This window comes from Platalea leucorodia (assembly GCF_965183815.1).
Source record: "Platalea leucorodia genome assembly, chromosome: Z".
NCBI lineage: Eukaryota > Metazoa > Chordata > Aves > Pelecaniformes > Threskiornithidae > Platalea > Platalea leucorodia.
This window is the reverse complement of record NC_138858.1, coordinates 37,637,887-37,650,548: the sequence shown is the minus strand read 5'-3', so window position 1 is coordinate 37,650,548 and position 12,662 is coordinate 37,637,887. Positions and strand designations below refer to the sequence as shown.

General features: G+C 39.7%; 1 protein-coding gene across 1 annotated transcript in view; it reads right to left on the bottom strand.

Annotated features, from left to right (window-relative positions):
• Positions 1 to 3,026, bottom strand: part of ADAMTSL1 (ADAMTS like 1) — a gene marked incomplete at both ends in the record, with an annotated part of 200,599 nt that extends 197,573 nt beyond the window's left edge. The window contains one exon of the mRNA XM_082335407.1: positions 2,970 to 3,026. Within this exon, the coding sequence (XP_082191533.1) occupies positions 2,970 to 3,026 (57 nt within the window). The remainder of the gene's footprint in view (positions 1 to 2,969) is intronic.
• Between the last annotated feature and the right edge of the window lie 9,636 nt (positions 3,027 to 12,662).

The window sequence follows — 12,662 nt, the reverse complement described above, 5'->3', positions numbered from 1 at the left end:
ACGCATGTACTTTATTACAGTTCCTAGTGTTACTTCTGTAAGTATCACAACAGCAACAAAAAGAGCTAAAAAAAGCTGCTGAAAAGATGCAAACAACAAATGCAAATGTGATTATATGCCCTTCTGACATGAAGTGATTTGACTTCAAGTTTGGATGAACACATGTCAATGGCTGGTTATGGTTTTGGCCACATTTCTTTCAGTTAGACAGCTGTGATTTACTTGTGTTAGGCTTGTATTTTTAAACCAATAGAAAGCCAATAGGAGATATTTTTAAACCAATTTGGAACAGAATGCCTGCTTTCTTTTTTTTCTCTTAAAAGCGGTGTGCTAGTATTTCCTTAACATGCAAAAGTTCACAGAGCAATGAGCAAAATTCTCCAAATACCTGGTCTTAGTCTGGAAAAGAGAAGCTGTCTTTTCACGTTACTTTCAGTCTGGTATTACTTTTACAACACAGGCGTCTAGTGGTATGACTCAGATTCTCAAAAGTATCTGTGAAAGTACCTAACTCTCATTTATGCCAGGGAAACTGGATGTCTGAGTATGGAGCAAGTTCTCGGGCAATTAACAAATAAACTACTGACCCCCACAGACCTTAGTGAAGCACCACTCAAAAGAAAATGAATACAATTTCTTCTGGAGAAGGCTAAGAACCCTGATGGAGTAGTGAGCTACACTCATTACTGCACCACTCCAGGCAGTCTGCCCGGAAGTAGAGTATATCTGCTGGCTATCGAGGGGAACAGGAGAGGTTATTGGTGATACTGCCTGTGGGCTTGTCCGTCCCCTTAGCATCATGTGTGCATGGGCTGTGCATGTGTCTGGGCTATGCAACCTCCTTACTGAAGCAAGGATGCTAAACAAAGCCTTTAGGCGCTACCTTGCTGTACAGTGTCTTATGGAAAATATAGGAACACGTGATAGATTATTGTAAGACTAATCCTTTAGGCATTTGTTACCTAGCCTTAGTGCTTACACCTGTGAACTTCTGTTGATGTTACTAGAGTGCTACATGACTAGATGCTGCTCGTGTTGCTCAGTGTGGGCAAGACAGGGGTTTTGGAGAGATACAAGGTGAAACACATAAATCCAAGTGCTGATTGTCATAGTTTTCAAACTCATTCCACCTACTTGACTAAAGGGTAATACCTATGAGGCTAATAGCTAGGTCACAGGCCTGATCCAATGCCTCTTTTTTTTCTCAAAAACATCCATGAGCTTTCTGCCATACTCTGTGTGATCTCATGCTGCAATAAACTACAGTAGTAACGTACACCAACGTATCCTACAACTTATCTCTATCTCTATCCAAGCTATAAGTCAAATTCTTGCATGTTTACCTGATCTCCTGCTGAAGGCAAGTGAGAGATTTTCCTGAGTATGGAAGGATCAAAAGAACGGCCTGATTCAAAGAATAAAGTTAAGCTTGCTTCACATCACTATTCTTAGGGCACAAAGAGGTTTGGTGGGAGGTGGGGGGAAATCTCTTGAGGCAGGGTAAGTTATACAGATACAAACTACTATAGTATGGAATATAATGCATAATAGTTGGCAGCAGAATGGATGATTTATTTTCATGAATTAGGGACTGAGAACTTAATTCACAAGCAGCAGAGTGAAGTACAAATGTTATGAGTATGAGCTTAACATGGGGCCAAATCCTACAGTCCTTACACAGTCTTGTTGAGTCATCTCCACAGTCTTGTTGAGTCATATCTGTTGATCTTCCCTAAATTAGTACTGCAGGATTGGTTCATGATGTATTACAGTCATCAGGTTATCAACTTCTTATTTTCATAAATGAAAGATAATCTATGCTGACTTTATGCTGGTTTATGTGAATTCAGTATTTTAAATGGAAAATAGACCTTTAAACAAAATAAGACTTTAAAATCAGTCCAGATACCATTCTTATTTCTAGTGATTAATTAGTATTTGATGATTTTATATCCAAAAAGCTTTTTTAAAAAATCATACAACAATTTTTAATAAGCATTTCAAATAGGGTTATCCCACTGTTTAGGTCCCCATGTGGCTACTAAAATTGTGTTAAGATCAGTTTACAATGATTACCATATATTGTTTTATACAGATAAATAAGAAGATGCAAGCTCCTATAAAGTTCTTCTATTTCTTTAAGATTCTTTGCTATTTGAATGACTACATGCAGTCAAATCTTCAGAAAAAGACAACATATATGTATGCCAGGATGACTACAGTATCAAAAGTGTGTGCATATTAATATTCTTATTGCAGATTTTCTGATAGCAATCATACATCTCATACTTATAAAATGAAATATGAGTCAAAATAGAACATTTAATCTCAATCAAACAGCAGAGCTACAGCGTTCAGCTGTAGAGCATCCTATCAGGATAATCAGAGGAAGTATGTGAGAAAATCATATAGTAATGATCAGCTTTACAGCCCTGAAGTATACCAGATATCACTTAAAATATCTTCCAAAAGTTGGTATAAACCTGTTGCTGTAATGAGTTACAGCAGTAACGAAAGCTCATTTAAGCTGGCTGCAGGAAAAAGTTCAGTACATGCTGTACCTGGTTTCTCTGCATGTGCACAATTGAAAAATATTTTTTCTTTTCTGTTTTTATAGGAAGTAAGAAAATTCCAGGAACATTACAACGTGATATAGTTTGATTTAAAGAGGGAAGAAACAGCTCTTCTCTAAATCCCAAGCAGTTAAATCACCATTCACAGGTCATTGCTCTCCAAGTTTATAAAAATGATGCCAACATCAACTTCTTGGTTCTACCTGCAGCAACCCACAGTATCAAGGCTCCAAGCCTGCAATACTTTAGAGGGAATAAGATTTACATTATTTGTTCAAAACAAACTCTCTCTAACTGCGATCTTAAAGATTAAAAACATACCCACCCGCATACATACACACAGATACAATATCAGCTACAAGCAATACATATTTGCAGGAAAGAAATGGCATTTACCAGGACGAGAGAAGCCAAAAGCAGGGTGCCAGCAGTTGTCCAGCGGCAGCCCTCCATGGTCGGGTTTATGTCGGACCTGGGGTCAGACACTGCGCAAGCTGAGAAGCGCTCGGCTGCCTGCTGTCACATCCAGCGTTGGTGCGAACCTTCAGCCCTGCTTCTCCGCCTCCATCAGCCCTGCTCACATTTCCTGACCCAGGCGTGCGTGGGTGGGTTGGGGTGAGCTGCGGGGAAGCGCTCCCTGATCCAGCAAGTAGCCAATCCCCCTCCTGCTAGTCGGTCATGCAGCAGAACAAAGCCAAGGGGTCTAGGGAAAGTGTAACAGTGAAAGACAGAGGGGAAGAAAAGAAAGAGAGAGAGAGGGAGAGGAGGAGGAGGAGAAGGAGGAGGAGAGAGGCAGAATGGTACAACTGAAGGGAGTGTTCTGCCTTCGGCTAGCCGTCCTCCAGGAGCTCTGCTCCACCGCTTGCCATGAGCTGCTCACGCTTATTGCTAGGTCAGTAGCTCTCCTCCTGAGCGTGCATTGTTCCAGACAGAAGGGAAACTTAATCTGTGTCAATACATAACGTATGCCATAAAAGGCACCAATCTGAAAATGCTGAAATCCTCCCGGGAGAATGTATGTTTTACTAAAGCCTTATATTCTCTACAGAAAAATGCTCTCTGGAACCCTTTTACACCATTTGTTCAGCAATAAAGGGGACTGACTCTGCTCCCAAACTGTAAAGCAGGAATGTTTCTAACAGGACGGAGTGACAGTCTTTCTGTCACTACTTTTTTCTTTCGGGGGAAAATTTAAAAACTACCCTATTCTGCATTAGAAGGAAAGTGAGCTTATGGGAAAAAGAATTTTGCACAGAAAGCCAAAGATACACACACCTCAGGAAAGACAGGAACTCTGCCTTTAATTATTAATTTGACAGATAGGAGTTTCAAATCACTGCTCTCACTCTGTTCAGGATTCATCCAGTTTGCATGCTTATGCCCCTGCATTGCCTGAAGTCTCCAGCTCTTTTTTTTTGTTTTGTTTTGTTTGGTTTGGTTTGGTTTTGGTTTGGTTTTGTTTTGTTGTCTGTCTGTTTGCCTTATTTTCTAAAGCAGAAATTGCAAACTGGATCCAAGAACTCTTTCTCAACACAGTAGGCATTCTCCCACATGGGGCTGAGCTGGACATCTCTTGCAGTCACAACATTATGGTGCTGCAGGGCATGCTACATCCAGATGGGCATGTAGAAAGCCCTGTCTTCACTAAGCTCTTGACTGTGGTACCTCAGTAAGCTCAAACAATGAAGAAGAAAAGTAAGGTACATGTGTGTTAGGAGTGGAGAAGAGCATCCTAGCAATGAGCCTGAAAAGTGACTAAAGTCAGAAGCTAGCAGTGGAAGGGGAAATTCTGCCAAGGGCACCAGGACAGGGGACAGAAAGGAAAAAGGAGCAAGTGTAGACCACAGACCATTTAAGAGAATTGCACATCAGTAGAAATGAAAAACAGCCTGGAGGAAAAGCTGGATGAGCAGACGGAGAGTGAAATAGAGTTTGCAAGAGGGAAGGAACTGAGGGGGAAAAAAGAGTTACAGCTGTTGAGGAGTCAGATAGGAGAAAAGAAGACAGTCTGGTTTGGAATAACAGGAACATGAATGCTGAAGACATCTGAAGGCCAAAATAGAAAAGAGACAAACTAGACAGAGCTGGGCTTGGGAAATTAGGCTGAAGAGAGAAATTTGGAACAAGAAACAAAAGTAGTTACGAACAGTGGGAGGAAGAGATTTCAGCTTTCACTGGCCAGCAATGTCTTGGTTGGGGACCTTTGGATTTGGCAGGCAAGGAAACAGGGCCAGGAGGGCTGAAAAGGTGCAGTGGGAAGGGGCTATGATGGAAAACCAGCTAGGTGGACTGAACTTAGTAGGGGTGAGAAAAGGCCTAAAACAGGTACTAAGATTTCTCTACCACCAGTGAGTCCTTTATGTATCCAAATCCTCTCACACAGCAACTTCAGAGACCACTTCCTGGAGGAGAGGGGAAGGATGGACCACTTTGCACCACCCTCTGGCTCAGAAGTGGGGAAACCACTGTAGGATGACACCATGGCAGAATTTACAACTTCTCATATTTCCCTTGAAAACTCAGGAAACTAAACAAATACATCTACTAAAAGTCCTTTCATAAATAACAACAACACTACCACCACAGAAAGCCCCCAAACCCTTCGCTTCACCAGCAGTGTCAACACGCACCTGAGAGTTGCACAAAAGGATTTTTTCCACACATCTCCTGGCCACTGCTGTCTTGTTTTCTCCCATACTGTGTTCCTTTGACCAAGACGACTAATATCATAGGACAAGTACTTACAGATAGCTCCTGGAATTCCAGTACATGAAATTCTCAAGGCCAAATTTTTATGGTAAACAGCAAGGTTTGTAATACTGAATAGATTAAATGATGACTGATTTATTTTTAAGAACCAAACAACTGCTGCAATTATGATTACATGGCTTACAATGCATGAAACAACTGAGAAGGATGTTTTCACAACTGCATGCTTTTCTTTTTCTTTTCTTTTTTTTTTTTTTTTTCTTTTCTCTTAGCCCAACTTTAAATTAGAGATGTGCATTAACATTACATAAGCCCATTTCAGAATTCCTGATTTTGGACATTTCTTGTTCAGCTTTGGAAAAGGTGTTTCTTTTTAAAGGAAGTTTTGGAGATTCTTCTTATCAGTACAGAAGTCTCAATAAGCAACTAAATCGTCTAAGCTGGAATAACTGGATTATACTTCGATTCCATGTATCTTGCCATTGTTCTGCTCATGGACCTACCATTGTAGCTTATGGGAATTTTGCATGGAGAATGATGGCAAGAGAAGGAAGTTAATCATAGTATAGAATCATAGAATCATAGAATCATTTAGGTTGGAAAAGACCCTTAAGATCATTGAGTCCAACCATAAACTTAACACTGCCAAGTCCACCACTAAACCATGTCCCTAAGCACCACATCTACCCTTCTTTTAAATACCTCAAGCCCTTCCCCGGGCAACCTCTTCCAATGCTTGACAACCCTTTCGGTGAAGAAATTTATCCTAATATGCAATCTAAACCTCCCCAGGTGCAACTTGGGGCCGTTTCCTCTCGTCCTATTGCTTGTTACTTGGGAGAAGAGACTGACACCCAGCCCACTACAACCTCCTTTCAGGTAGTTGTAGAGAGCAGTAAGATCTCCCCTGAGCCTCCTTTTCTGCAGACTAAACAAACCCAGTTCCCTCAGCTGCTCCTCATAGGACTTGTTCTCTAGATTCTTCAGCAGCTTCGTCGCTCTTCTTTGGCAACGCTCCAGCACCTCAATGTCTTTATTGTAGTGAGCTGAGAATCTTGTAGTAATGTTACCAAATTATGTGACCTGCAATGTTCAGACATGTTGAAAAGGTGATTTAGCTATGAAGAGCTTTGTTTATTCAAGATATGTGTTTAACCAGTAGCAGAGCAGTAAGATGTTCATAATAACATTGTAAATTGCATGAAATTCACCAGACCAGATATTTTGTTGCACATTTAAAATTCAGACCAGATTCTAAAATACAGCTTGAATTAATTTTGTTTTCACAACAAATGCATGCAAACCCCATAATTTTTTCATGAAACCTCATGAATATCATACTTCCAACAGTTTGGCTTTCAGTTTTCTGCACATATTTGAACGTAGAAATCAAAGCGAAATTCAAGGAATGGAAACTCACATGAATCAAGTCCAAAGGAAAGGTCTACTCAAATTCTTGCACACAGCTTTAATGAGGAGTCATGCCCAATATCTGCCAATTTCTACAGAGCAGTGCTGCATCTACCTAAAGGCTCATTTGAATTATTCCAAACTGAAAAAAAAAATGAAACAAAAAAGAAGTGTAGATTTACTGAAAAATTACTTTTAGCCATGAAGTGCCTGAAAGTGTTCTGGAGCTGAACATCTCCATATCCTGCTGTTCAGGTGCAGGGTTTTGTTATACTGCATATATGCATTTTGTATGGAGTTCATTTATTTATCTTGCTGAAAGGTCATTCTAGGTATGGAACCCTAGTTTGGGGTGGAGGCATTTCTTTTTGGGTTGCATATATACTCAAAAATAAAGCCTACAGTAAGAAGGAAAATATGCCCTAAACAAGGTAACATTACCTGAAAGGTACAAAGCCTCAGGCCCTGTTCATCTCCAAACTCTCTCTGTCATGCACCCCAAATGAATGCAAGAATTCAGAGCAATAAAAGACTTCTACCTGCAGCAGAAGCAATAGCTGAAACCTCAAGGGATGTGTTAGCCAATGTGACTGGTGCCTACTGTGCCCAGCACTTCATTTCACCAGTAAGACACAGGTTGTTCTTAGCAAAATCTTAATGGTACAGATGAAGTCCTGAGTCCTTTAAGATCACTGGCAAAATTGATACTGGAGATTGGTGAGTCCAGGATTGCATTCAGTATCACTTTCTGAGTATACATATGCAAATATGTCACCTCCAAACCCTGATATTGCAAACATAAGCCCTTTACCATCTTAGGGGAGAGTGAATACACGCTACTCCACGTCCTGAAAATTACCCCTTCCGCTTTCTGAACTGGTCATTAGTTCCAGTTCTCCTTCACCTCTACCAGGTATTTAAATTAAATGGTTTGCATCTGTTTGTGAGAAGCAGAGCTTGTTATCGGCACTGTACACCTATGGCAGATTATATGAAATGGAAGTAGAAGCAAAGAAGGGTGTCTGAAATAGTATTTTAAGCTCTATAGATTTAACAATACTTAATTTGAAAAACACACATGCAGGCAGAAGAAAACTGTTAACATCCATATGTTTTATAGCAGGAAAGAGTGAACTCAACTTTGGAGCTGATCTCCTTGGGGAGAATATGTTACCATTTTCACTCAGAAGCCACCTGTCTCTTCCTGGAGGTTGGACCTCTTTTTTGCCATCAGGTCTGTAGCAATCAGGATTTTTTAGTTCTTTTTACTTTTTCAGTTAACAGTTATTCTTAAAGTTTTTTCTCTTATAACCCTGGATTGATTTCTGGGAACCTGGAAGCTTGTGCAAGTATGGAAAGTGAGAAGCAGGAGGGAGCTGGTGCTCTATAAGGAGCTTTAGATAGGATTTACATTTACATGTGTGTATGCCTGTGTGTGCCTTCAGTAGATATGAAAGAAACTAGAATGAAAGTTATAAGGACTGCAACATTCTGGACTGCCTAGGTGAAGCTCACCCAGATGTACATGAGCTGTGATTACGAAACCACTTTCCTCAAAGGTTAAGATGCTGATGCATACAACCCCCTACCTAGACGTACAATTTGAGATAAAACTCAAACGTACAGTAGCAGGAACAACATAGCTCTGAGGAGTACGAACATCCTCATACACACCTAGCAGGGCAATAGATAGATAGTTCAGCCTTCAGACTCATCCAGTCTTTGCCCTGTATGAGAGACTCATTGCCACAAGCACTGGGGTGCAGTGAGGTCACCTTGGAACAAGTGTACTGTGACCTCTCTGTCTTCGGCACCCAGATGAACCTCTACATCTAGTATGAAGAGAAGTCTCGAGAAAGAGATGATACGTAACACTGCTTAATCCATTTTGTTTAACTGGACAGAAATCAGACTGATGAGATGCTTTCATCTGAAACATTTTGAGCTTTCAACATTGAAGCTGAACAGTTGCTTCCTCTGCAAGAATTATGGGAACAGATGGAGTGAATTCATATGTGAGGACTGCTTCTTTCTAGAAATTTAACTGCATTCATTGAAGTGATGAGCTACAAAGATGTCCCCCTCACCCATGTTGGACTGTCACCATTTATCTTATGAATTAAGATACCTGTTGTGCTTCAGTAACAGCCCTTAACCTTTGACAGCAGAAAAATCTAAACCAAAATCTCACCAAAATATCTAAAAGTTTATAGACTCTTGCAGTGTTTTTCACAAGAATTTAACACTGTATTCACATTTTTTCATTGGAAGGGTGTGGTAATTTAGCAGATGAGCCTAACATCTTGAACTGGCATGCTTGAAATCTGAATTACAACAGCAAAACAGAGGAATTCTGCTACAGCAGATGCAAAATTGCATCCTCCTTTTTTGACGGAGAATACCAGGTAAGACAGACAAGCATCATTCTTCCAATACTGTTTCTCTCTCAGGCTTATTCCTTTCCCAGAGTGCCACTCACATACCCTTAATATCTCTCCTCAACTTCTGGACATGCTCCTTGTGGGCAGACTAAAAAGGATCCCTGTTTTTGGAGTCATCCCAGTGCCTGTCTGTGAATGGGCTCACACACAACTCTGGGCCACTCACACTCTCTTTCTGGAAAGTGAGCCTCTACCTTCCAATTTTTTTTCCTCACACAAAACTGTTTCCCCTGTTGTTGCGCTGCTGCATGCTCCTTTTCAAGCCTACTTTCAGAAGCCTGCACAATTTATTTATCTCCCGTCTTTCCATGCCTCTTGCCTCCCAGCTAGCACTGTATCTCAGCTTGCTATAACAGTTGTTTACATGCCATGCTCTCTGAACAGCCCACAAAATACAGGAAATACTGGTTTTATGTTTTACAAACATGGCACTGTATGTGCAGGGAGATTAACTACCTTGCCCATGATTTTACATGAAGTCACTGATAGAGCACAGAATTATACAAGATCTCTGAAGATGCAAACTAGCAGCCTTAGCTACATGGACCGATACGTTGGTTAGTTCCATGAGAAATCACATTAAAGTAAATCTCATTTAACTATGTATGGCAGTAAGAAATACATTGTGAGCAGTATGTCAGTAAATTGACATTAACTGCTGAGCTCTTCCATTACCTTACAGAATACATTCAGATCTTGCAATGAACTTCAAGAATATAAGAGACCTGTTCTATGCTGACAACTGTTGCAAATCCATGACCAGTTTCATAGTCATTACTGGGTTTTTAACTCACAGGCCCAGCTTCAGATGTCAGGACAATATGTGAGTTTCAGTTTTCATAAAAGTTTCTAGGCTCACTGTTGGCAAAAAAATAACCAGAAAACATGATCTGTAAAGGCTCAGATACCTACAGCAGATACAAACAAGTTTGCATGCAGTTATTGGAAGTCTCATCATTCGAGCTATCAAGCTTGTGATTTTAGAGATATTACACAGCAACACTTGGGGTTGATGATATTGCTTTTGAATATTGCAGGAACAGAGCCTATATTTTTGTAAACTACCCCAGCTGGAGCTCAGTTGGAGCTTTATGAGTTATAAATTACTTTACTGAAGAAACCAAACCAAACCAAACAAAAAACCTCACACAATTTTTAACCTCTTTGGAGTTCTAATTCACAAGGCTTTTGTCTTGCCTTATTTTCCTTCTATGGCAGTAGAGCATAGGTAATTCTTTATATGGTTTTTAGCTTTTGTAATGCAAATGGGATTCGATTCAACTTTCCTTTTCTTCTTAGCAAAATTCAGATTCTATAGGCAGGCTTAGACCATCATGAGCAAACCTAAAGTTAATCGGGTGAAACTGCCGAAGTATCATCAAGGAAAGAATATGCAAGTTTAAGAAACTTACAAAGAAATGAGGAAGAATAGAGGACTAGGGAGTACATTTTGGATCAGGATCTGGAAAACCCCTAAGGTGGGGGAGGTGGGATTGGGGTTTGGCCAATTTGCGATACTCGGCTCTGTGTCTGGATTCAGCTTTCCAAAGTTTCCAAAAGACGAGGGGTGTGGAGGAAGGAGAGGAGTTGGATTCAAAGTTTTTGGGTTTTGGCCCATCTCTTGTGCTAGCAATTAACGAGAATGCCTGGACAGCACAAAGCATACTTTGAAATGTTGAGCCAGCAAGATATTTAAGCAGTGGAGAAACCCTTCTTTCTTAGCAAGAGAGTTTTGAATATCAAAACACTAGCAAAAATGCCATGTGGATGGAACACCCACTCAGTCACAACGGGGTTCTCCATGCAAAAGACACAGAATACTTATCCCCAAGTTGGCCAAGTTAATAAAGATTAACAATGCAGAGAAACAGCAAGGATTATAGTACAAATACACCTAATGATCTGTTTAAAAGCTGGAATCAATATTGTTCTTGTGACAATCACAGAGATGGACAGAAATTGAGGGTCAGTGTTGAGGAAAAAAATCTTTGGTTTGGAGCACAAAGCACATTTAAAAATATAGAAAGATAAAGAGTATGTCATAAAACATGAGGGTAAGTGGTAGGATTTTGAAATAGCGCAGGGCTCAAATGGCTGCAACACATGCACAGAAGTGGAAAAAGGTATTCAGTGAAATATTTGAAACATATGGTTTTTGTTTATGTTTCTTGCAAATATTTGAGAAAAGTGAACAACTCCTACCTGTATACAATCATGACCATGAATGCACTATTATGTTGTAACAAAAATGTATTTATAAGCAACCGGTAAAATACTGGAAGAAATTATAATGTTAATAACTAGGAGGCTATCGTGTTCCATATTAAATTTCTCGGCACTGCAGCTCGCTATGCAAAGAGCAGCAGTTTCTACTTGATGGATTAAACAGTTTCAAAATGGTAGAAATACAGGAAGCAGTGAAACAAGACAGGTAGTATTCTCCTTTCAAGCTAAGCAGAAAATATTCCCATTATCAGGGACACAGGTGAAGAAATGAAATAATTTTTATTTATTTCCTGTGTTTACATCTGGTGGGATCTACTGACCTTCTAGTTTGAATTCATGAAGGTTGGCAATTCAAAATTCAAGTCCATATGTGGACTGAATCTTCACAGAAAAGGCTCTTTTTAAAACATTTAAAGAATGATTGTGGCTGGTAAATACATGAGTATCCTGCACTGAGCCAGGCATGTGGTTACATGATATAATCTTAAGGAGCCTAATTCTTCTCTCATTCATGGAATAAATCAGCAATAATGAAAGTGAACTCAATAGGGTCTTTTACAAACTAAAACAAGTGAAAATTGGAGCAAAATCTTAATTTGTATGACATTTAGTCTTCATTATAATTTGTTTTATCATGTAATTCAATGTGTGCTCATATAATCTGAATTTCAAAAATAAAAGCCTTTCATGTGGCAATCAACGATAAAAATTATCATGGTACTAAGTTGACAAATGCTCACTGAGGAACAGATGAAGACTATCTTGACCAAGAGCCTTAAATCTTCCCCTCCAATGAGAATGATGTGATTCTCTAATCAAATCAATTACTGTAGTAGACAGAAATTTCTGAGCAATGGAAGACAAGGAGCATTCACAACTAAACCTCACCAGCTTTAATCAGTAAAAGCTAAACCCCTCAGTCATACAAGAACTTAATATCTGCCCTAAACACCATGCACAGTCTGTTTTGATCAAACTGGTATATATATATTATCAAAATGTATTAAAGGACATGTTGAGAGGAGAGCAGATAATGCTGCATGGGTAAGCACACAGGACTTGGTTGGCTGGAGTTACTCAGAGTCAGAAGCCAAATTATTTGATTCTATTGCACTTCTGACTTCAAGTAACTCTGTCAGCAAATAAGGGAACAATTGTTCTTTAACTGAATTTCAGGACTAGATTATTTAGAACTGTCATTTATTCACGTACTCAATGGTTCAAAGCCTGCTGTGCCAACATTTTTTCATGGGAAAAGCACATAAGACTGAGTCCTGCATCCTACTGTAATTCAGAGATTTAA